Source organism: Rhinolophus ferrumequinum, chromosome X (assembly GCF_004115265.2).
Source record: "Rhinolophus ferrumequinum isolate MPI-CBG mRhiFer1 chromosome X, mRhiFer1_v1.p, whole genome shotgun sequence".
NCBI lineage: Eukaryota > Metazoa > Chordata > Mammalia > Chiroptera > Rhinolophidae > Rhinolophus > Rhinolophus ferrumequinum.
In genome coordinates, this window is record NC_046284.1 from 87176634 (window position 1) to 87203004 (window position 26371).

Sequence of the window (26371 nt, forward strand, 5' to 3'; positions counted from 1 at the left end):
CAGTGCCAGGCAGTAAATAAGCAGCAGAACATAGCCATTATAGACATTATTAACGTTATAGGGGTTTTCCATGTGTTTACAGCAAAATTATACAAATAAAGACAATTATACAAAAAAAATTTAGTGGTTACCAGAGAGTAAGGGGGGCAGGGAGTCGTAGCTGAGGGTAAAGGGGATCAAATATATGGTGATGGAAGGAGAACTGACTCTGGGTGGTGAACACACAATGGGATTTATAGAGTATGTATTACAGAATTGTACACTTGAAACCTATGTAACTTTACTAACCATTGTTACGCCAATAAACTTTAATTAAAAAAAAGAGAGAATGGGGAAAAGAACGAGGGACTGTAGAGTGCCCCTGAATGCCAGGCCCAATAGCACACACACCGTACCCCGTGTGGAGACCCTATGAGTATTGTCCAGAGTATTCTAATCCTGTGCACGGAGAAGCTGATGACCAGGGTGAAAGAGAACAGGTAGACCAGAGAGACATATCACCTCTTGGGGTTATAGGCCATGACTCAGAGCCCCTCCGCACCTAGGATGGCAATGAAGAGGAGCAGGAAAACCAAGGAGAAGAGAGGCAAGGTCAGCAGCCACCTCAACGTTGGTGCCCCCACAACTTCCATTACCAACACAGACACCCAGAAAACCCTAAACCACAAGATGACAAAGATACCATAGCTGGGAAGTCAGGTCTGAGGCTGAGCAGGAAGAGGCTGAGCAAGTGAGGACTTAGAATCTCTACCATCGTCCGGGTTAGTCACGCAACAAAAAGAAATGAATATGAAATTCCAGCAATAAGACCTGAACAAAAGATGGAAACTGAAGGCCTTAAGTGCTTGCTTTGTGCCCACTGACCAGATAACTAGAACTATCTGCATGATGGGGTTTTTATTATTTTTCTCTAAAGAGACATCTTTTTGGTAACAGCTAATGTGTTTTTTTTTTTTTGTTTTTTTTTTTTTACATAGTCTGGTGTTTTTCATACACCTTTAAAGGTTTCAAAATTGTTCCATATCAGGTCAAGTTGATATTATTAAGAACCTCATTTTTTAATTTGTAATAAAATTTTACAACTTGATTTTTTTCACAAAAGTCAGCAAACTGCAAGTATCTATTAGTATAAGTCAATAATAATAATAATAAAGCAATACAGAGACAGAGTTTGACTTAAAGAACTCTAAGTTTTTCCAAGATTTTATGTACTGTTTGTTCTTCAGCAATGTCTTGCGAGTTCTCATATATCTTGGTGATAAGAGACATTATAGAACACACATAAAATATAGTAAATATTGTTCATTCTTTTTCTCATGTAACTTTCTTCCTTAATGGCAAAATCGGGTGAGGGGACATTATACCATTCTATCTTTCACTGTTGCTAGCAAAGAACTGAATAGAGAAGTCTGAAATTTTCATCCTAAGAGGAAAATTTCACATTTGCTCACTTTTACTTGGGCATGTGTGACTATTGTCCAGGGTCAGGGGAACAGCGTTCCTTCCCCAGCATTAATGGAATTAAATGCTTACGAGGTCGGACAATTAAGTTCGCAAACTCATCCTGGAAACAGTGCTACATACCTCATTGCTGACTATCACTACGGTCACCTTCGAAGTACTCCCCTTGGGAAGCTATGCACTGACGCCAGTGCCTAGTCCACCCTTCAAAGCAATTTTGGAACTCTTTTTCTGGAATGGCCATCAGAGCTGTCGTCGTATTACCCTTGATGTACTGAATGTCATCAAAATGTCTTCCTTTCAATATTTCCTTTATCTTTGGGTAAAGAAAAAAGTCATTGGGAGCCAGATCAGTTGAGTAGGGAGGGTGTTCCAATACAGTTATTTGTTTACTGGCTAAAAACTCCCTCACAGACAGTGTCATGTGAGGTGGTGCAGTGTCGTGATGCAAGAGCCATGAATTGTTGGCCATAAGTTCAGGTCGTCTGACTTGTCATGCAGCCTTTTCAGCACTTCCAAATAGTAAAGTTGGTTAACTATTTGTCAGTTGGTACAAATTCATAATGAATAATCCCTCTGATATCAAAAGAGGTTACCAACATTGTTGCAACAAGTTTGCAAACTTAATTGTCAGACCTCATACATGACTTTGCTGGGGGTGGTTCCTAACAGGAAAACCTTACTAAGAAGGAATGAGACTTAAAGGAATGAGACTTGCAGCTAATAATATTGGCTATATCATAGCTACAGGCCCAATAAGCCAGCTCCGCAGTCCCAGAATCATGACGATAAAAATGTGCGCTGTGATGTTTAGCGCCCCAAGAGATGTAATTACTTTCTCTCTGACACCCAGTCCTTGAAATGACCTAAGCATAAGCATTTCTTTTCTCTCCCTTCCTCTGGTGTGTGGCAAAGCAAATTGCATTTGTAGTGACTAGAAATTCCTGCAATCTGGTCCTTGTTGGCAGGTGGCAGCAGGACTGGCCTGAGGGTTGCTGCTGGTGCAAATCAAAGAGCTCGGAGGTTCTGCTTTGTGCTGTCCTTGGCAGAAAAAAAGCTGCCATCCCATAAGAAGAAACCGTTCTTATCATCCCGTCTTCCTCCACCGAAAGCCTGAGAAATGAGATGTGATAATTGTTAAAAGTACTCAGTGCTATAGTAACCGCCGCCCTACCTTATCCTCCTGGTGGCTGAGGGACTTAAACCAGAGTAGATGGATATTTAAGCCTTTTGAAGGACTGTGAAGTTGCTCCTAAAATACACACCCTGTACCTGGGCTCTAAGCTTACATCTGAGTTTCTTGTTGCAAATCATCTGCGCCATTATTTCCATGCTCCCTGTCCTTCCACAGGCCTGATGGTTTTTTTTTCTCCACTCTGTTTCAGGGCTCATCGTTGGGGTGATTCTGAGGTATGGCACCCCTGCCACCAGTGGCCATGACAAATCACTCAGCTGCACTCAGGAAGACAGGGCCTTCAGCACCTTGTTAGTTAATGTCAGTGGCAAGTTCTTCGAATACACCCTGAAAGGAGAAATCAGCCCTGGCAAGATCAACAATGTAGAGCAGAATGACATGCTGAGGAAGGTGAGCTGGCGGGCACTCAGCCCTGTTGTCCTGATGTGGTTTTTGACTTTCCAATTTGGTCTTGACCTTGTGGAGAGAAATCCTTTCAAACTCCTACAGCATCGGTAACATTCCTGGCGCTCAGTTTTGCTGGGAAGCTTTGCGGCTATGATGAGGAGAAGGAACCAGATTTGAACTTTATCCTTGCAGCTTTGCTAAAAGGATCTGTAGCTGATGTGGGCCACAGATGTTGCAATATGTTTGTACATCCCCACTCAGCTCGTTTCCCTAACCCCCATCTTTTCTTTACTGTGTCTCTTGTTATGGTTTAGGGATGAGCTTGTTTCTTTTTTAAGATTGATTTCACTTTTACTTTGTTTAATTCTTAGTTCTTCATGGTTCTTTTGCGATATTCTACAAATATTTATTGAGTGCCCTCTCTCATTGGGGATTGATGCCAGAGGCTTAATGATTCTTTGGAGGAAGACTGTCTTTGTTGTCTTAGAATTTGAGTCCAAACATTGGTTTTCTTTTGATGTTGGAAGTAGCTAAAATACTGCAGAGGAAAAAGGATTATGTAGCTCCTCACTTTGGGTGATCTCCAGGATAAACAGGAGATCTGCAAGGCATACCTCGTTTTATTGCGCTTCGCTTTATTGCGCTTCACAGGTATTGTGTTTTTAACAAATTGAAGGCAAGACCCGTCACCAGCAAAAAGAATACAAATCGCTTTATTGCGATACTGGCTTTATTATGGTGGTCTGGAACCAAACCCACAACATCTCCGAGGTATGCCTATATTTATCCCCATATATTCTATTACTTTATAGACCCAGGCTTATCTGCAGGAAGGCTTCTGTATAAGGGGGATCCAAATTGTGGGAGCCGCTTTTAATATGGAATGAGGCTAATGCACGTGAAGGAATGTAGCCTATGCTCCAAAAATTAAATTATTATTGTTCTCAGGATCTACCCTGATCCTTAATGAAAAGTATTCTCCACCTGGAGCATTCAATCTGCCCACCTGCTCTGTGTCCCTAATGGCAGTCCTCGTGAGCCCTGTGTTTTCAGTCCTTCGTAAGAATGAATGGGATTTCCGTAAACATTTGTGAAATGAAGTCCAACTGAGAAAGATACCCAGTGTAAATACCATGCTAATAGCTGTTTTGAAATGGCTGCTTGAGTCCTTCATACTGGATAGGATAGGGAAAAAAGGGAAAAGGTTCTAACTCATTTTAATCTTTTAGATCACAATAGAAGATGAAGCTGACTTTCACTGTGTTATCTTTAGAAAAATGTTTGTTTAAATCCTCTCTGTTTAAACTTTTGTGGTACAAAAGCAAAGGTGGGAGAACAAACAAGAACAAGATTATTGTCATTAGTTGAGGGGCGAAGAGGCATGTTGAGGCAGTTTGGTTGATGCAAAGAGTATTAGAGTGGGTGTCAGGAAACTCTTGTGCTGGTTCGTATGAGTACATTATTTGGTTTGGTAACTTCCAGCATGTCTCATTCTCTTTGGTCCCAGTGTCCTCATACTGGATAGGCAGGTATTGTCCAAGATCCCTTCTCATCCTGACATAACCTGCTTTTCAGACTAATCTTATCTTTAGCAAGAAGATAGAATAAAACATAATTTTGAGAGAACCATTCTACTTTTAATTAGGCTGATTAACATTTCCAGTTTCTAAAGAGAAATGCAAACTTTACTTTTAATAATTAGAATGAAAACTTAATGAATTGAAATGAGAGCAAATAATCTACCAACATAAAAAAAATTCTTTAAAAAGATTAGGAGGTTTATAGAATGCTTAATATTTTTCTGGGTGTGATAAGATTTGGTGGTTGAATGGTTTCAGAGTGATTTCCCTGTATGAAACCTACAGGTAATTTTATTCCCTTAGAGATGCTGAATTTATGTTGATGTTTAGGAAGCCACTAGCATCATTGGAGACTTTGATCTAGGCCGTATCACATATCACAGAACGTTGGCCACTCAAAAGAGACGTAAGTTCAGTAGAACTAGGTCTATAAATGGTTCTGTGGGAGGAGCCAGAAAATTAATAAAGAATCATGACTGCATCTTTTATTGCAGTTGAGCCTTTATAAAGGTTTGATAAAAATCAAGTTGTTTTTCTTTCTTGTTTAAAAAGATTGACCAGAAGCTTTCTGTGAGTTCTCAACATTGCGTTGAACGCTTGTGTCTTAATATGTGGTAAGTAGCACACCAAAAGTAGAAGTCAGAAGTGCTATATGGAGAAGAACATGCCAGTCCACAGAGAATCTGTGGTTTCTCTCCTGTGATGAGTTCATGATTTTTCACATTTATGTTATTTGCTTTAAATATTCAAATGTTAGCCAATGGCTTAAAATGCTAAGCAAATATTATAGCACCAATTTGTATTAAACTACAGATTAGCTTTTTTTTTCTTTTTAAACTTTTAGGTAACGTTTGATCCGGAGGTCTTTTTCAACATTCTGCTGCCTCCAATAATTTTCCATGCTGGGTATAGTTTAAAGAAGGTAAGAGATTTGTTTGCCAGTATTTCTTAAAGCATGGGAAACTGTGTTAATTTACCTGCATAACTTTTTAGTTTTCTCCTTCTCCCAGATTGCTGTGTTCTGTACCCACTCAGAGACTATAGTTGACTCATCATCAGTAATTCATTTCTGTTTTAAAATCTGGAACTCTCATACATTGCCGGTGGGAATGTAAAATGGCACCGCGACTCTGGAAATCAGTTACACAGATTGTATAAAACTAAAGTTGAAATTACCATATGACCCAGCAATTTTATTCCTGAGGATTTATCCCAGAGAAATGAAAACTGAAGTTCACACAAAAGTCTGTACATGATTGTTCATAGCAACTTTGTTTGTAGTTGCCCAAAACTAGAAGCCCCCAAAATGTCCTATAATAGGCGAATGGTGAAATGAATATATGTGTGTGTGTGTGTGTGTGTGTATGTATCATGGAATACTACTCATCAATAAAATGGAACAAACTATTGATACACATAGTAATCTGGATGGATCTCAAAGGCATATGCTGAGTGAAAAAAACCCAATCTCAGGTCACGTACTGTATGACATCATTTATATAGCATTCTAGAAATGACAAAATTATAGGGATGGAGAACAGACTAGTGGTTTTCAGGGGTTAGGGATAGTGGGAGTGAGAGGGGGTGGGTGTGACTATAAAGGGGTAGATTGAGGGGGGTCTTTGTGGTGATGGAACAGTTCTGTATCTTGATTGCAGTGGTGGTTACACGAATCTACACATGTGATAAAATAGCTTAGAACTATGCACACATATGGTACCAGTATCATTTTCTTGGTTTTGATATTGTGCTACAGTTATAACCAGTGGACAAAACTGGGTAAAGGTACACAAGACCTCTCTGTTCTATCTTTGCAACTTCTGTGAATTTATAATTACTCCAAAATTTAAAAAAAAATTAAAAATCAATCCTTATTATTGAGGGTCATTGTGCTCAGCAGCCCCTAGTTATGTAAAATAGTGTGAGTGGCTCCCTTCCCCCCCGGCCCCATTGGGGGGGGCTCCCCAAAGGCCTTCCTTGTTCAAAACCAGAGATCTTGTTTCAGCTGTCTTTCTGGATGAGGACTAAAGGAAAACATTTTCAATGAACCGAGAGAAGAGAGATCTTGGCTACCAATAAAGCTCGATAACACCCTTAGGAACTAGAGAATGCCTTCAAAATTGATAGATCAATCAAGAAAAAAAGAAAAATTACCTATATCAGGAATGAAACGGGACATCACTACAGGCCCTTCAGACGTTAAATGGACAGTAAGGGAATACCACAAACAACTTTGTGCCAAGAAATTTGACAACCCAGGTGAAATGGACAAATTCCTTGAAAGATGCAAATTGCCACAACTGACCTGAGAAGAGTTAGAAAACTTGAACAGCTCTATATTAATGAATACATTGAGTTAATAATTTAAAACATTTCTGCAAGCCTACATGGCTTCACTGCTGAATTCTCTCTGGCATTAAAGGAAAAAATAACACCAATCCTATACAAACTCTTTCAGAACATAGAGGAGGGAACACTCCCAACTCATTTTATGAGAGGATGCCTGCCCATCAGTCTGGTTCTTCTGTCAAAGCAACTCTGCAGTTTCCAGAAGCTTTTAAAACTATTTCCAACAAACATAAATATAGTTATACTTTATGGAGCATCTGATGTATATTAGGAACTTTACATATATTCTTTATTTCTGTTTTTACATACATTGCTTCTATTCACAGAAACTCTGCAAGAATGTGAGGGCAGAAGAAAATTATCTTATACCCATTTCCCCCCAGATTTCCAACTCATTGATAAACAGATACAAGGAGCTAACTGGCAATTGAATGATCCATTTATGACCTAAAGTCTCTGGTAACGCATGTTGGATGATGTAGCTTAGCCCTTGATAATGGGGCTCCTTACTACACATGATGAATTGGAAACAGATGCCCTTTAGCTGCCAGGTCAGTCAGAATCCCAGGTCGGGAGGCTGAAATGGAGATATCCTAGAAATTGCTGGTCCCGTCAAAGGCTGCCTCTTTTGCTCGCAGCATGGCGACTAGAAGAGCAAGACCCTCCACCTCGCAGAAGAGGGTCAGGATTTCAAGTCAGGGTCAAGCCAGTCTCCCCCTTCAGAGATCAAATGACCCCTCCTTACTGTATAACATATGGAGGAGGAGGGATGGAATATAAGTCCGCTCTCCATGATGGATGTTTGAGGAGCAGGAGTCTGTTTCTGCACACTAGCCCAACATACATTTGTGCACTCCCAGACATGTAGAGAGTGTCCTGCATTTTACTGATGATGAGCCTGAGCTCAGAATGATTAAGGGACATGCGTGAGGTTATATAGATGGTGTGAGACGGAGCCAAGGATATGGCCTGCCTGTCTGACACCAGAGCCCAGGATGTTCCTCTATGCAACATTAGCCCTGGATTTAAGTTTTCTGTACAAAAAACATATCCTTTTTCTGACCAATCTATAGAGTTGCCAAAATCATCTGAATCTGTATGTCAGCTATTGACATGTAACAGATTAGGAGATGATTTTATGGGTATAAATAATATTATTCTTTAAGCTAAATAAAGGATTTGGGAACTCCTCTTCAGGTTAGGTGGGTAATGAATAATTTGGTATTTTAAATAACTAATCTTAATGTTTAATCAAGGTCATAGTTGCTTTCAAATGAATCAAATCATTGGTTGTGAAAGCCACTCTAATGACTGAGAAATACCTTATTTTTGAGAGCCTTCTCTTTGTCAGCTTTATTTTCTCAGAAGAAAAACAAATAACAGGCTTTGCCAGTTACCAATTTGAGTTGTTTTTAAATGCTAGTCTTTCAGGTTATCAACTATTAGTTTGGTCTCTTTCCTTTTTAAATAGTCCTTATAAAGGCACTTAAATACTTGGTTCTTACATAATCACCATTTCTTATTAAACCTCAATTGAATGTCAATTGAATGTGTAATAAATATTTTACCATTTACCTGCAGGTATGTAAACAGACATATTCAGACCCTTCGACCTATGCACCTATAGTTGTCGTGCAGACATGGGCCTTTTTATCTAACTTGAATTAGCTTTGATTTTGTGCTACTACCATGTTTCCCCGAAAATAAGGCTGGGTCTTATATTAAGGTTTGCTTCAAAAGACACATTAGGGCTTATGTTCAGGGGATGTCATCCTGAAAAATCAGGCTAGGGCTTATTTTCCGGTTAGGTCTTATTTTCGGGGAAACACGGTAATGGTTTGCTTTCAGGGCATTTGCAGGGAAAGAATTCACCTATAGAAGCTTTCATTTTTGGTGAGCTTCCCTCAACACACACACACACACACACACACTCACACACACACACACACATTAAAATTTGTCAGTGACAGAAGATGGGGTTTCCCAAGGAGCAGAAATGTAAGGTTTAGAATGGTAGGAATTGGGATGTCAGGTGGGTTTTCATTGAAAGCAAACTTTCTCATTCTGATCTGTCTTAGGCTTATATACTTAAAGGCTTTACCAGGGCATGTGATCTCCTTTAGTCTCTTTGTTCCATTCTGTAACAGGGAGGGAAAAATAAGGGAGATTCTGAACCAGTCATGGCCATGTAAACCACACGTGACTGTATGAACCATCATGGCCAAATAAGAAGAGGATGAATTCCACTAGGCATGTCCTGTCCTTTCTTCTCTAAAAGGGTGTGGTGGGAGTTGAGAAGGGTGGCTCATGCAGTGAGAGCGTGATGCCCTGGGGTCTGAAACCTGCTTTCTAGTTCTGGTGCTGCGGTTTGGTGGCTGTGTGACTTCAGGCAGCTCACATCATGTGAACTTTTGAGCCTTAGACGTCTCTCACATAAAATGGTCCAAAGAACACCTTCATGATGGGGTTGTTGTGAGAACTGGGTGGGTTAATATATGTGAAAGTACAGTTGACCCTTGAACAACACAGGTTTGAACTTCACATGTCCACTCACATGTGGATTTTTTCAACAAATACTGTAAATGTATTTTCTCTTCCTTATGATTTTCTTTATGTTGTTTTCTTTCCTCTAGCTTACTTTAAGAATATAATATGTAATACATACATCATACAAAATATGTGTTAATCGACTATGTTATTGGTAAGGCTATTAGTAGTTAAGTTAAGGGAGTTAGAAGTTACATGTGAATTTTTGACTGCATGGGGGGGTGTCAGTGGCCCTAATCCCTGTGTTGTTCAAGGGTCAGCTGTATTTTGTAAACCATGAAGTATGCAGTTAAGTACTAGGTGTAATAACATACAACTAAGTGGCGTGTTATACTGTTTCAAAGTACAGTAAAATGTGTTTGTATCAGCGGATATGAATGGGAATGGATAATTGTGTGTGCGTGTGTCATTTTAGAATATATTATGAATGCATTTTTAGTGGCAGATTTATATTCCTAATTTTTTGCTTTGGCTAATATCATGAATATGAATTTACTTAACGTATTCAAAGGAACCATAGGGACAGTTACCCAAAAGAAAGCTGAGTGGCAAGGGAAAGCACAGCTGGGATTAAAGTTTGTTCGATACTTCACATGAGTTTCATTGGTCTCATGTCACGCACTCCCAGCCCTGCCTGATTTAAGCCCGCCATGGGACTTTTAAAGGCAAGTAGGCTCATAGTTGTTGAGTTTTTTGAAGTCTAATTTTTTTCAAAACATTGGTGTATAAATGCATTAGTTTAAAAAATGACTGGGGACAGTGACTAATTTAAGAAGCAAACATAATGTGTCCATAATATATACAGGCGGCACCCTCCTTTGGTGACTGTTGGCATGGCGAACCATTGAAGGCTTCTCTTCTGAGCTGTGGCTTAGGGGCACTAGGCATTCCTTGACACTTTCTTCACAGACTCAGAGATAGGCAAGCATTGGGGAAGGCCAAAGCCAAGGCCTCACATCCTCTGTCTGAAATGCAGGCCAGAGGATGCCTGCAGCCCTGTGTCTGGTCACACTTCGTGGTGGCTTCACGATCCAGGCTGAGTTCTTCCTGTGCCTCTCTGTCCCTGATGTTGCTCAGCTGACAACGCTGGGACGTTCCTGCCTTTTAAAATTTTTATATAAATTGTTCCTGGCTCCTGTTTAATTAAGGTGTGTGGGGGATTTTGTTTGTCTGTTGTTGTTAAATAGTTCTGATTGTCCAATGAAAATACCTTATGCCTTGAGGAACCATGGCTCAGGATCCTAAGAACACTAATTTTTCTCATCAGAATATCCAGCAGGCGTAATGACTTATGGGAAGTAAGCCTGTGTGCGTGCATGCACGTGCGTGTGTTTTCACTTTTTTCTATAAACTTTTTTTAATTAGTTTCAGGTATACAGAACAACATAATGATTAGTGATAACCCCAAGTCTATAACCCATGTGACATCATACATAGCTATTACAATACCATTGACTATATTCCCTATGCTGTACTTTACATTCCCTGACTACATGTATGTGTGTGTGTGCATATATGTATGTGTGTGCACACACATATACACACACACAAACACATATAATTATAGTTGACATTCAATATTATTTTATATTAGTTTCGGGTGTACAGCACAGTGGTTAGGCATTTATATAATCTGTGAAGTGATTCCCCTGGTAAGTCCAGTACCCATCTGATACCCTATTTAGTCTTTACCACATTATTGGCTATATTCCCCGTATTGTATTTCACATCCCCCTGACTATATTGTGACTACCCATTTGTACTTTCTAATCCCTTCACCTTCTCTCCCAGCCTTCCGGCCCCCCTCCCATCTAGCAGCCATCAGTTTTTTCTCTGTATCTATGAGTCTATTTCTGTTTTGTTTGCTTATTTATTCTGTTCTTTAGATTCCACATACTCATATAAGTGAGATCATATGGTGTTTGTCTTTCCAAGTGTGGCTTATTTCATTTAGCATAATATCCTCTAGGTCCATCCATGTTGTTGCAAATGGTAAGATATACTCCATTGTATAAATGTACCACAATTTCTTTATCCAATCGTCTATTGATGGGCATTTCAGTTGTTTCCATATCTTGGCTATTGTGAATAGCGCTGCAGTAAACATAGGGGTGCATATATTTTTTCGAATTAGTGTTTTGGATTTTTTGGATAAATACCCAGGAGTGGAATTGCTGGGTCATAAGGTAGTTCTATTTTTAAGTTTTTGAGGAACCTCCATACTATTTTCCATAGTGGCTGCACCAATTTGCAATCCCACCAACAGTGCATGAGGGTTCCCTTTTCTCCACATCCTCGCCAACACTTGTTGTTTGTTGATTTATTGATGATGGCCTTTCTGATAGGAGTGAGGTGGTGTGTGTGTGTGTGTGTGTGTGTGTGTGTGTGTGTGTTAAGGCAGCCAATGAATGTGTGGAATCATTGAGAGGATTCCAGTTTTGCCACCTCTTTCTGAATAATTGCTAGATCTTATATTGGTGTAAGTATATGAACTTATATACATATATAATGCTTATAAACTTGCCCATCTTAAATGGAGATAGCTATTTCTCATTTCTTCATATCTTTTTCTATTGTTGCTCTTTCCCAGGCTCCAAAGATTAATCCAGATGTATATCAGGAGACATCGTAGATACCATGAGCAGATACTTAGGACACTCTGTTTTCTGATACTCAATTAGGCAGAAAGCTCCTTAGATAGCACTTTCATACTTTATTAGTTTCAAACTTATATCTGTAATGATCTTCTAAGGTACCACTAGAACTGGAAGTGACTAGCTGACTCACTAGAGTAAAATGGTTTGGGTTAATCTATGAAAATGATTGGTCTACTTGCACATGCATGTGTTCTCATTCTCTCTCTCTCTCTCTCTCTCTCTCTCTCTCTCTCTCTCTCTCTCTCTCTTCTCTCTGTAATTTAATATAATTAACTGGAGTAGTCTGAAATTTACTAAGCCCTTGCTTGCTTGCTCAGTGATTGGTAAGACAAAGGCTATTTTAAAACCATGATGTTTAAGACTAAATAGCATTATTCAGGAGTAACTTTAGTTATTACTTGATATAACAAAAGTAGTAAGTAAAGTTTCACATTTTAGAGATTGTTAATGTGTTTCTAATGCTCACTGTCAAAAATCACAATGTGATTTCTGCTTTTTTGTTTTATTCAGAGACACTTTTTCAGAAATCTTGGGTCTATTTTGGCCTATGCCTTCTTGGGGACTGCCGTTTCCTGCTTCATTATTGGGTAAGGGACTCTTTGTCATGTAACCTAATTAACACATTTTCCAAAGAGATGAGATTCACATGGGCCCACAGACTCCAGTATTTTTCCCTACCTTTACTGAGATATAATTTACATGTGACATTGTGGAAGTTTAAGATGTACAGTGTGTTGCTTTGATACATTTATAAATTGATTACCACCATAACTTTAGCTAACACCTCCATCCTGTCGCATAGTGACCATTTCTTTTTTGTGTGGTGAGAACATTTGAGACCTACTGTCTTATCAACATTCAAGTATATCATACAGCATTATTAGCTATCATCACCATGGTGAACCTTACATCCCTAAACTTGTTAATCTTATTACTGGAAGTTTGTACTCTTTGAGTAACATCTTCCCATTTCCCCAAGCCCCAGTCTCTGGCAACCACCAGAGTCCAGTATTTTGAGATTTATGATGATGTCAGTTAAGATCTAGAGCTACATTGTTCAGTGTGGTAGCTATTAGCCATATGTGGCTATTCAAATAAAAATTAAGGTTAATTAAAATGAAATAAAATTATACCTAGTACCCAGATCTTGGTTTCTAATATTATTCTCCAATAAAAAGAACCAGGGTCCTTTGCAGAAATGGCTGATTCTAGGGCTGGGGTAGCAAATATACAAGATGAGAATGGAGTATCTTGTAATGCCAAAAAGTAAAGAAGTGCTCAGAAAACAAACAAACAAAAGGATGTGGGGGCATGTCAAAAGGACATAGCCAACCTGAAAGCTCCCTTAATTGCCAAAGAACAACAAAATAAATAATACTGTATTGGATCATCACCCAAAGTATAAAATAAGTATCTCTGAGTCTATACTGATATACATAAACGATTGGGTGAATAAATAAATGGGGGGAGAAGTGACAAATGTCCTGTGCAAAATAATTCCAAATAATTTAAGTAGATACATTCCCTCTCAAGGAGATAGACTAAAGAGATGTGATGACTAAACGTAATGTGGTATCCTGGATGGAATCCTGGAACAGAAAAAGGACATTAAGTAAAAACTAAGGAAATCTGGATAAAGTACAGACTTTAGTTAATTTAAAAAATTAGCTGGAAAGCTGGAGATAAAGGTTAGGGCCCTTTTATGCCACCAAAAAAGAAGGGGCTTGGACATTGTCCTTTAAGAGAGACAAGCCATTGAAGTGTGACAGGTTAGGTAACTGGCACTGGTGAGGATGGGAGGCAAGATGGGGAAAAGGCTGCCAGAGAGAAGTCTATTTCCCAGATCTAAGCTATGGTAGAAGGAAATGAAGAAGATGTGGTTTCAGGAAATATTTAAAAGGCAGATGAAAGAAGCCTTTGATAAGCAACAAAGGACAAATCACATCTGTATCACAAAGTTACTGTGAATTAAAATAGAACTGTTTAAGTGTTTGGAACAGTGCCTGGCACACAGTAAGCAAACATTAAAGTATAGCTATTTATTCTCAAAAAGATTCAATTCTGCAAATAGTTCTTGAGCTCCTACCTTAGTCAATCTACTGTTCTAGGCACCCAGAATATAGAAGTGAGCAAGGCCATGGTCTTGATCATCAAGAATTTTATTATTTGAGGGTCAGCTGTAGGGTACAATGAGATGAGTCTATTCTGTGGTTATTTTCATTCCCCTGATCCCTACAGCTACCACCCCCACCCCCCACCCCCACACGCTTGGTAACATGTACTAGGCCTTTTAACACTCCTCACTCCCAATTTGTAAGTTCTCCTGTAGGAAAGGTGCTCTGGCCAAGTTGAACTATTGAAGTAGATGGTCCCTCTTGGGCCATATCACATTCTGTACAGCATAAGGAGGGCTGCTGCTGGCCTGCCTAACCCATGGAAAGGATGAGAGGCCAGGTATGTCAGTGGGTACACTGATATTTTAGTAGGATGTTTAGAGAGTTTTGCTTCTTTTTCCGTCTTTGAAATAATTCTTGACAGAGAAGGTTGATCACTTGAGTCTTTGTGGCCAACCCATTTTTTTCTCTCTACCTTCATCCAGTTCACTCATTGCCATGACTTTAAACACACCATCTTAGAATCCTGTGAGTTTTGTAGCAATTTAGTACACATTATGCAGGGTTCTTTCTCTTCCTTTCTTCTCTATTACCCAGTAGCTTAAGGTGGCTTTGTTGCTAATTGAGGACCATACTTTATGGTTGTACATAAGCACATCTTTTTAAAATGGAGTGTTCAGACGTTTCAGCAAGATGACATGAACTGCAAACTATTACTTGGTGCCAAAGTCTTATTGCACACGTTCCTGGTAAGTGTCCAGCCACAGCAGTTGCCTGGTATTTTTACAACTCTCCCTTGAAGTACAGTGTTCTAGTACTACTGTGCTTGCATGTTTGCTAGGTTACTCACTTAGAAGCGTTTTCTTTTCCTTTTTCCTTCTGACATAGTTTACCTTCCCTTCTTACAGAAATCTCATGTATGGTGTGGTGAAGCTCATGAAGATAGTGGGACAGCTCTCGGATAAATTTTACTACACGGATTGTCTTTTTTTTGGAGCAATTATCTCTGCCACTGACCCAGGTATTTGGATATTTGGCTTTATGATTATGATATTCCATTATTTAAATCTTAAAAAGTTCAGCGCAATCAGGAACTTTTGTTGCAGTACAGAGACTGTAGTATTAGCATGAAATAGTGGAGGAAGAGACCAGGAAATGGTCTAACAGACTAGATGGCTTTTGTAAGAAAGACATGCATTTCCCAATTTCATTATTATTATTATTATTATTATTATTATTGTTATTATTATTAATTGTGATAAAAACAAATAACATAAAATTTACCATCTTAATCATTTATAAGTGTGCAGTTCTGCACTGTTAGGTATATTTGCATTGTTGTACAATCAACCTCCAAAACTTTTTCATCTTGTAAAACTGAAACTTTATACCCATTAAACAACTCCCCACATCCTCCTCTCCCCAGTTCCTGGCAACCCCCATTCTTCTTTCTGTCTCTATGAGTTTGACTCCTCTAGGTACCTCATATAAGTGGAACAATACAGTATTTGTCTTTTTGTGACTGGCTTATTTCAATTAGCATAATGTCCTCAAGGTTCATCCATGTTGTAGCATGTGTCAGAATTTCCTTTCTTCTTAAGCCTGAATAATCCATTGTATGTATATACTGCATTTTGTTTATACATACTTTGGCCATTGGATACTTGGGTTGCTTCCACCTGTGTTTCATTTTAGTCTTTCATTTGAAAATGTCTAATTTGGTCATAATTTTTACACTTAGACTGTCGTCTTTTTCAATGTTCTGCTTTTGCCTTCTTTTAGGAAACATATTATTTGGTTTAAATAATACCTTTTCTTAGTGGAAATGCCCACTGGTACCTGTAGTGAATGTAATTTAATTTGTAAACTCCTTTGTACAATGTTCCTGCATGACTGCACACTCCAAAGTTGTTCCTATACATAAATTTCTTACCTTGTATTTTTCAAGTGTTAGTTGAACCAATTCTTAAAAGCTAACTCTAATTCTTATTATATGTCCTTCCTCCCCTGCAGCTCAAAAACAAACAAACAAACAAACAAAAAACTCTCCTCTGCAAGTTGGAACCCGTAATTAAATCAGTTTGCATAAAGTAGTTACAGTTACATTCCTTCTTCTAATGTCAGCTATTGAAGGGACACCTTAGGGAAAGAATTTACGGAGAAAAAGCTGATCCTGTCCTAATAGTGGAGATGGGAAGGTCTTCTCAATGTCTGTGATGCCCTCTAACATTCTGGGCAATAATGGTCTTAAAGATACTAAGACTCCCTCCTGCTTGTACACCATGCCTCTTGGGGGTCCTGTCGGTCAGTGCTATCCCAAAAACCTTTGTGTGATGACAGAAATGTTCTGTCATCTTCCCAGTCCATTGTGGTAGCCAGTAGACACATAAGACTTTTGAGCACTTGAAAGGTGGGGTAGTGCAAATGAAAACTAAATTTTATTTTATGTTAAGTAATTTAAATTTAAATAGCCATGTGGCTGTTGAGCACAGCTGTAGACAGTTATGTGCTGCTAAAAAATCTTGATGTTCCAAAAACCTCTGACCTCTCTTATCCCCATATTTTATTACAAACACTCTAAGTAAATTGATATTGAAGACTTGGCTGGTTAAAGCACCCTCGTTTGTGAAAAGAATGTGGGATGGAGAGTTGCAGGCAGAGATTTTAGTTCTAGCCCTGTTAGTCATTCTTGGTATGCTGGGCACACTTTATCACTTCTACGTCAGTTTCCTCATTTATGAAGTAGGAATATTGGTACCTATTCCCTAGGCCTATTGTGGAGATTAAATGATATAACCCATGTAAAGCATTGAGCATAGCATCTACTATTATGTTGGTCTCTATCCACATCTGGCTCAGATTTCTCTATTTTCCACGTTTTTTTTTTTTTTACATAAATAACAGGTCATCACAACCCAACATGTTTCTAAAGTGCACTGTGCAAAGTAGCTTTGTTATTTTAATGCTACCGTGTCTGTGACTATTTCCAAATGTGTAATCTACTGAGATAGATTCTTCATACGTCTAAGAAAGGTATTTAGTTTCCCTGAAAATATATTACTACCTATACTCATCTATAACTTTATTATTAACTTCTTACTAGCCCCGCCAGCAAGCAAAGGGAGATTAGTGTAACAAGAAGATTACTGATACTGTTTTCTGAGCTATTAGTGTTGCTTCATTTAATTGGATAGAAAGGCTTATTTTTTTTCCAGACTATCTTTATAATTGTTTACTTCACTTTAATGTGTCCATCCTGTGGTGGAAAATAATGGAAGGCATTACAATGATACAACATTTTTATTTGGCCTGTGAAGATTGGCATAGTAAGGGTTTTATATAAATTGAAAGTTCTAGAAAATTGAGAGTTTAATCTTATTAAACATCAGGACATTAACTTTAACTGCTTTTTAATGGAAATCTTTCTGAAATGTAGAATTTTTAAAAAATTAAAAGTGTTTTACCAGCTTCCAAAAAATCTGTTGTTTGAAAAGTTGGGCCTTAAGAGAGATAAAAACTTAAGGGTAGAGTTAGAGGGGACCATAAAACCAAATTGACTTCTTGTGTCTAGTGCATCAAACAAAAATTCTGGTATTGGGATATGTAGTGATATTGACTCATATGAAAGAATAAGTCTTTGTCCCTGATTACACTGTAGTTGGCTTGAGACACCGGTCTTTGGTCTTCCCATTGAAGGGAACACCATATGTATGGAATTGTGGAGGCTGCTCTGTGACCAGGAGCCCTTGCCATTCCGTTATGTGTCATGGGTGCCATGTGGGATCTTTGTAGACTGTTACTTTAAACGAATCCACAATTCAGGAGAGAAAATGAAATTTCCAACCTGTAATGCATTCCTAGGCAGCTACCAGAGAAAATGAGTACTATTCCTTCCTGTGAACCATTATGAAATGACTTCTCTCATTTTAATTCTGTCACTTTTATACCCCTCGAGCCAATCAGGTCTACTCACAGGTTTCAAAATCTGTGATCTATGTTGTCAAAGAATCATTCTCTAGTTGCATAACCCAGGCTGGTCAGTCTTTGGCTTGTCCTTTGAGATTTAGTTCAAATCGGCCATCTGCCTAGTTATTCTTCCCTCATTCCTTCAGTTACTTGCTCCCACAGCTCATGAGTCGTGTCTATTTCGTACACAACAACACTTGCCGCTTTGTACTGAGTGTTCTCAAGTGCCTAGGTGTTCTTTAGTACACAGATGAAGTGTTCCGGAAAAGTTAGTTGAATGAACAAATTCAGGTTCTTGATGTTTCCTTCTTCTCCTATCTGCTATTTTATTTTCCCCACTGCTTTTTAGATATCTGTACCAGTGGTCTTCAGTCAGTTCATTGTAATTTCCTGGTCCATGTCCAGTTGGAAATAGCTGTTGTGACCCTGTTCTCTCCTGCTGTGGGGGAGCAGTCTGTTTACTCCCCACCTTTAGAAGCCACTTACCCAGTCTGTCATCCTCCCATCACCTTCTGGGTGTCATCACCTGTATTCCTCATTTTGATCAGGCACAGCCATCCTCAGGAGGGGCATGGCAGAATTCCTGCCCTGTTTTATAATGTGATGGGCAGGAAGAATGAGAAATAGAAATTCAGAGCAGCCAAATTCAGACAAGTGTTGTTTAACTGTTAACTGTTATTGTTAATCATGCAAGTTGGCCTTCACTGTCATGGATAAATCAGTTAACTGCACATAGTTTTTTCTATTGGTTACTAGTATTTCAGGAGAACAGTGTTTAAAAGTCAGAAGAACTTCTGAAAATCATGTAGCTCAAACCCTCACTTTACTAAAATCTTTAGACTTTGCTGTGTACTAAGTTGTCATATTCAGTTGGTAGCTATGTTGGATGCTTCTGTTTGCCCCTCCAGATTTACTCGCCACCTTTCTCCACTCTCCTCTCCATGCCGGGAGGCTGACTTGGATGGAAGCTTTCAGAGATTCCTTTGCCTTCTGCTTTCCCATTGGATATGTTCATGGAGGAGCACGTGTGGGAGACTAGAAGGATGGTGGAGATGCAGGGTCCCTGCGGGTTGGCTGTGTCCCTTGATCAAAGGTCACAGCTCCTGTCAGGCGACCCTCTCCACACAGCTCCTGGTTCTGTCAATAACTCCTTCCCTGGACCCTTTGGGCATAGGGATGGTATAAAAGCTCCCCCTTTTCAGCTTCAAGTACTGCCCTGTCCCTTGTGGCTTTCCCATACTCTGCCCACACTTCTATAAATACCCCTTTATTAAACACTCCTCAAATTGCTCAATTTGAGGATGCCATCTGTTTCCTGCCCGGACCCTGACTGATAACGTCCTGGTACCCAGGTCTCCTGGACTGTCAGCTCTGTGCTCTGTTTATGGAGATTAGCCTCTAGCAATTGTGAGTCTCTGAGTGATTGATGTGAACAGAGGCCTCCGGTGCCAACCCCCAGTGGACATGCTATATGAGTAACACATAAAACTTCTCTTGGGTTTAACCACTGAGATTTTAGGAATTTTGATAGTGCAGCAGAAAGCAGCCCCTCCTCCCCCACCCGGGTCTGTTTTCTCATCTCTGTGTTGGGGTAAATGATAGTGCTACCCACCTAGGCTTTGATGAGGACTAAATGAGATTGTAAAATGTTTAGTATAGTGCCTGCTTCGTGGTAAATCCTTAATAATTGTTTTTATTATCATTGTTAATTTTTCTTCACATTGGTCTAAAAACAAGACAATTCTTGTGTCATATACAGTTGACCTTTGACCAACACAGGTTTGAACTACGTGGGTCCACTTATACATAATTACATACTTTTTTTTCAATAAATACCTGTATTGTTTTCAATCTGAGGTTGGGGTCTGTGGAGCAGGAAGTCCAACTCTATGCACTGATCTTCGCCGTCTTATGTAGGGGACTTGACCATCTGTGGATTTTGGTATCTGCGGGGGATCCTGGAACAAATCCCCCACAGATACTGAGGGACAGCTAAGTTTTTGGGAGTCAAAAATTATCCATGGATTTTTGGTTGTGCAGGGGGTCACCCCTAACCCCGACATTGTTTAATGGTTCAACTGTAATGATAAAATACTAAAGGTTTGTGTTAGGGTTCTTCAGAGAAACAGAACAAATAGGGTGTGTGTATGTGTGTGTGTGTGTGTGTGTGTAGAGAGAGAGAGGGGGAGGGAGGAAAGGAGGGAAAAAGAGAGAGAGAGAAAAAAAGAGAGAGAAGGAAGAGAGATTGAGATTATAAGGAATTGGCTCATGTGATCATGGAGGCTGAGAAGTCCCAAGATTGGCAGTCCAAAATCCTGAGAACCAGGAAAGGCAATGGTGTAGTTCTACTCTAAGTCCAAAGGTGTGGGGAGACTGATGTCCCAGCTCAAAGACAGCCAGGCAGAGAGAGTGAGTTCTCCCTTACTCTACCTTTTTGTTTTAGTCAAGCCTTTAACAGACTGGATGAGTCCCACCCACATTGGGGAAGGCAATTTGCTTTACTCACTCTACTGATTCAAATGTCAGTCTCACCCAGAACCTCACAGACACACCAGAATAATGTTTAACTAAATATCTGGGCACCCCGTGGCCCAGTCAAGTTGACACATAAAATTAGCCATTACAAGTTTTATTCTAAGGAGCCCAAATATTGTCCATGTAATAAATAATCCAGAAAATAAGAACTTTTTAAAGCCTAATCCCTAAAGATTGTTCCTGTTGTGGAACCTGATACGCTGTATGTAAGGGTGGAGGAAAGAGATTGACATTTTGTTTTGAGGTATGAAGGTGACCTGTCCTTTAGGAACTAAAGCTGCTGGTGATGCCCCCTGTTAATGTCTGGTTCGCGTCTGAATGCTTAGAGTAGTGATTTTATAGCAGCCTAGATTTATAATTAGCTAGAGCAGCCTCATGACATAGTCGACATTTCTCAAATCCAAATTATTCTTTGTTTACCCTCAATAAATGAATTATCCGTTTTGAAAAAGAAGGCATGATGAGGGTAGTGTAGCTTTGGAGTCTCCCTTAATCCCTAACAAAAGTAGAAAAAGCAGGACAGCAAAGAAAAAAACAGACGCACTGGCTGACGAGTATCCCCGTGAATCCCAACTAATCAGCTGGTGGGGTCAAACCACCAGCAGCAGTGACACTTAGGGATGGGAACAGCAGCTGTGCAGGAGGAAAGTGGAGGGGATAAGAGGGGGCTCTGATCATTTTGACTGTCAGGGAACCAGAAATTTCCCACGATAGCCATACAATAGGAGGGGCCCCACTGGGAGTAAAGAACTTCATAGGCATATCGGATAACAACAGTTAAAACTGAGAGGGGCTTTACAGGCTCCAATTGACGAGTGCGGACAAGGCGACTGAAGGAGGTGTGAGGCTCCTAGCGTGACCTGGGCCCGCAGAACATACCCAGTGAAGATCTCTCTGGAAATCACTCCTTAAAAATGAACTGCTAGGACCATGGACCTTGATTGATGAGGGGTTAAAGGAGAAAGAAAGCTCAGGTACCGTGTTTCCCTGAAAATAAGACCTAGCTGGGCAATCAGCTCTAATGTGTCTTTTGGAGCAAAAATTAATATAAGACCCGGTCTTATTTCACTATAATATAAGACCGAGTCTTTATAATATAATATAATATGATATAATATAATATAATATATAAAATAATACCAGGTCTTATATTAATTTTTGCTCCAAAAGACACAATAGAACTGATTGTCTGGCTAGGTCTTATTTTCGGGGAAACACAGTACTGGTGGTGGAGGAGGAGACCAGAGGAAGTAGATCTCAGAGAGTGTTGGGGAGGTGGCTATACCCAGAGGCCATGTTTTTAATACTTCAGTGTAAAACCAGAAGAGGGAGCCCTAGAGCCACGAAACTAGGAAATCTTTTCTCCGTCTTCTACCCCTGATCACCTCACTTAATGTGAGGATCAGAAATGGATTGAGGTTGGACTTCATGCAAACATATTGTAAGAAAAAATGAAGTTAATCCTGCTGAATAATGAAGTTACAGATAATGAAGTCATACTAGAAAAATAGGGTCCCAAGGCAGACAAAATTTTATTAATATTCCAACAGAAGCTAAAGGAAATTTCTAAAATAATAAAAGTTATGAAAAACCTGTATACATCAGTACTGGAAAATTTAGAAATGAGAGGACTAAACAATAGGGCATTATGAAAAGAGAGCCGATAGAAAGGAATGGAGGGGAAACCCGTGGAGTAGAAGAGATGTAAAAAAGTATTTAAAAAATAATTTTTAGAGACACCTGGGGTGGGGAGTGGGGAGAAAAATTTTAAAATGGGCAAAACCAGCGATAATGTCAAGGAATATACATTGGATGATCAAACTGTAAGGAAATGCAAGGAGCGATTACTACAAAATTAGGTTAGTGGTTAGTTTTTGAGTGAAGGAAGGGGTTTGAGATTGGGATAGAACATAGGGGGTGGAGTTCCACGGAAGCTGGCAAAGTTCTATTTCTTGAACCGGATGATGGTTACAAGAGTGGTTGGCTTATAACCCATTTAGCTGAATATTTATTTGGTTTAGTTTTCTAATTGTATCAATTAGTAATGCTTTTGGCTACAAATAACAGAAAAACCTGGCAGTACCAGCTTAAACAAATAGCTGTTTGTCTTGGCTAACACTCCCCAGCTGATGCCATGGCTCCTGCTACAATCAGGCATCCAGGCGCCTGGTCTTTCCAGGGCACTACCCCTGTATTCCGACATACATTAGTTGCTCTTTGGAGGCAAGATGACCGCACTGCATCCAGCCACTGTGTCCAGCCTCTCCACCCTCTTCCAGGCAGGAAGAAATGGCAGTCAGTGCAAGAAACGCTGGGGGAGTGAGTTTTTAGTTTTTAAAGGCCTAATGGTAGAAACTAACAAAGTACGTAGAAGATAGTATTAGGTTGGTGCAAAAGTAATTGCGGTTTAAAAGGTTAAAAACAATTGCAAAAACCGCAATTACTTTTGCACCAACCTAACAGTTGGGTGTGAGTACTGAGAACGAACCCTGCCTGTGTGTATATATCTAGAACTGTGGTTCTACCTGGGGGGTGATTTTACTCCCCAAGAGACATTTGTCAATGTCTGGAAACATTTTCAGTGTCACAGTTGGGGTGGGGAGTATCTTGTGGGTAGAGGCCAGGGATACTGCTAAGTATCCTTCAATGCACAGGACAGCCCCCTACAACAAAGAATTTTCTGGCCCCAAATGTCAGTGGAGCCGAGGTTGAGAAACTCCAAAACCATCTCGGGGGTCCATAAGGTCAAACTGATTTTAATAATAATAGCAATACATTATTTGTCATTTTTACTTTCATTCTTTAACAAGTGTACAGTCAAGTGGGGTTTTCTAGAGGCTGCATAACGTGTGACATTAACTATGTTAATCCAATGCAGAAACAGAGATGAGAACCGTCTGCCTTCCCTTAATCCAGATGTTAAAGAGTTTTGAAAAAATGTAAAGCAGTGCTCTCACTACTTTTTTTGTGTTTTAGAAAATATAATTATTTTTCATTAAGTGTTTTATGTTAACATATAATGGGTTTATTAGTAATTTTACATGAATAAATGTTATTTTTTTCTGTTTTATTTAATACAGTAAATATTGATAGCTATAGTCTATAAAACTAAAGCTCTTTTGGGGCCTCAGTAATTTTTAAGAGTGTAAAGGAGCCCTGAGGCCAAAGTTTGAGAACCGCTGGTCTGGAGACTAGCTAATTTTAAATGCCTAAGAAATGTGGAAAGTATGAGCAGTGTAATTATGTATAGTCTGTCAAAAATGAAGGCTTTCATTATTTCACAGACCTTTCTCTGTGCCCTGACCCTCTGCTGGGTTCTGGGAGCACAGCAATCATAAAATAGGGTGTCTGCCTTCCAAGAGATCGCAAGCCACCCTTGGAGCCAAATCACATTAGTTGTGATTATTTTTAAAGTTCTGTAATAGAGGTGTTTCAAAGCGTGGTGGGGTTACAGTGGAAAGTGCAGTATTTCAGTGCAGTGTTATTAGAATCAAGCATTGTCTCGCAGCTTATTCAGATTAGGAAGATTGCCATTTTTGTTTCTGCCATAGACAGACAACCTGCCTTTGATTCCCTGACTGTCTCCCACACCACCCAGTCCCGCTAAAGATAGGAATTGCCTCTATAAATTTGTCATCAATGGCTTAAGGTCAGAAACTGAAACTAATTTTGTGCTTTGGCTCTTTTTTTAGTGACTGTACTGGCGATATTTAATGAGTTGCATGCAGATGTGGACCTTTATGCACTTCTGTTTGGAGAAAGCGTGCTAAATGATGCTGTTGCCATTGTGCTGTCATCGTAAGGAACAATATTTCTGCTCCGGAAGAGAGACCCTGGCTTCCTAATGCTCTGGGCTAAATTCAGAGACCCATGTTAAAAGTGTTAAATATTGAATTGGGTGCTTTTTTAAATGAGGTTTTTCAATTGTATTGATAAAGTTATTTTCCTTTGTCCCATTGGTAGGGATCAGAACGCTGGTAACCAGCATAACATGGTGACTGCAGATTAAGTTAAATGAATACACCATGGGGAGTGCTTGGCAAAGTGTAGATACCTATGTTTGCTGGTAGTTTTAGGTACTAAGGTGCAAAACCAGTAGTCTTTTAAAACTTTCTCTTCTTTTTAAACTACAGGTCTATTGTTGCCTACCAGCCAGCAGGGCTGAACACTCACGCCTTTGATGCTGCTGCCTTTTTTAAGTCAGTTGGCATTTTTCTAGGTATATTTAGTGGCTCTTTTACCATGGGAGCTGTGACTGGTGTTGTGACTGCTCTAATATCCTTTTTGTAGTTTCTGCCCCTGCCTGGGTATGATTATATGACATTCCACTTGCAAAAAAGAAAGTTCTCAGTTCTTCCTTTCAAATATTAATCTTAAATGAATTTTTCCACTGGGGCTTGGGGGCTCCTGAAGTGTTCCTTTGGTGAAACATGACAGACAGTCGAGTGCCTAGCTAAGGGTCTGAGAAAATGTTTGGGAATGTTACTCTAGGCTTAGCTCTGCCCTCACTTTTACATTTTCTCTCCCTCCTATGAACTGGTTGGAGATGAGAGGTCGGGGAAGCATTAGTTTTAGGGGGATGAAAAGAGCTGAAAAGCTAGGAGGAGGCCAGGAATCAGGGATCACCTCAAAGGAGGCCGGGAAGAAGCAGACTAGGAACTATAGCCCCAAGCTTGCTGCTGCTCTCAGCTGTTCTGGGCCATATGGGGCCCTACCTAGCTGGGGGGCCATCAGTGGGAATTACTGTGTGGTGGTCTTCCTTAAGCGAGCTGCATAATACTTAGTTTAAAAGTAACCAACTAGAAGACCAACATAAAAGCAAAGTGTGGAATGAGTGGGCAACCCCTCCACAAGTATGCTGAGTCCAAATCGAGATGTGCTGTAAGAGCAAAATCTGCACCATTTTTCAAAGATTAATACAAAAATCGAATATATAAAATGCCATTAACAATTTGTATAAAGTTTGTCAATAATTTGTATATTGATTGCAGACTGAAATGATGTGGCTCGCACTTGTGACTCCCAGTACATTTGTGTTGGACAGCGGTGATCTAAGTGCCACTGAATGCAATTTTGTACTAATCTTGAAAAATGGTGCAGATTTTGCTCTTACAGCGTATCTCAATTTGGACTAGCCACATTTTAAGAGTTCGGTAGCCACATGTGGCTAGTAGCTACCATGTCGGACTGCGCAGATTTAGACTGCTTTCTTCACAGAGGCCCTTCTGATGCCTGGGAACTTGTATGGCTCAGTGAAACTGCTCATGAGATGATTCCATGCTGGCCCGCTGTGGAATGGCAGTGTTTGAAGGGGAATATCTAGTCCCAAAAGGTGATACCTGTACCTTGTAGTTGCCCCTGGAGTTGCGCATTTTTTTCTTTCTCGCCTTCATTAGGCACCTGCTGTGGAGCCATGCGACAGTGGCCCACAGAGGTCAAGGTCTCACCACCTTGTCTTCCCAGGCCTGCCTGAGGCATTCCAAGCACTTCCAGAACTAACCTGCCAGTCACACTTCAGGCCAAGATTGTGCCTCTCAGAACCATGGGTATTGCAAGGAGCACAGAAAACCCATTTCTAGT

At 39.8% G+C, this 26371-nt stretch overlaps 1 protein-coding gene across 1 annotated transcript in view; it reads left to right on the plus strand.

The window, feature by feature from the left end:
* Positions 1 to 26371, plus strand: part of SLC9A7 (solute carrier family 9 member A7) — a 165794-nt gene that overhangs the window by 80133 nt on the left and 59290 nt on the right. Inside the window, 6 exon segments of the mRNA XM_033105983.1 lie at positions 2847 to 3046; positions 5468 to 5545; positions 12687 to 12763; positions 15199 to 15311; positions 24484 to 24589; positions 24925 to 25066. Coding sequence (XP_032961874.1) covers positions 2847 to 3046; positions 5468 to 5545; positions 12687 to 12763; positions 15199 to 15311; positions 24484 to 24589; positions 24925 to 25066 — 716 coding nt within the window.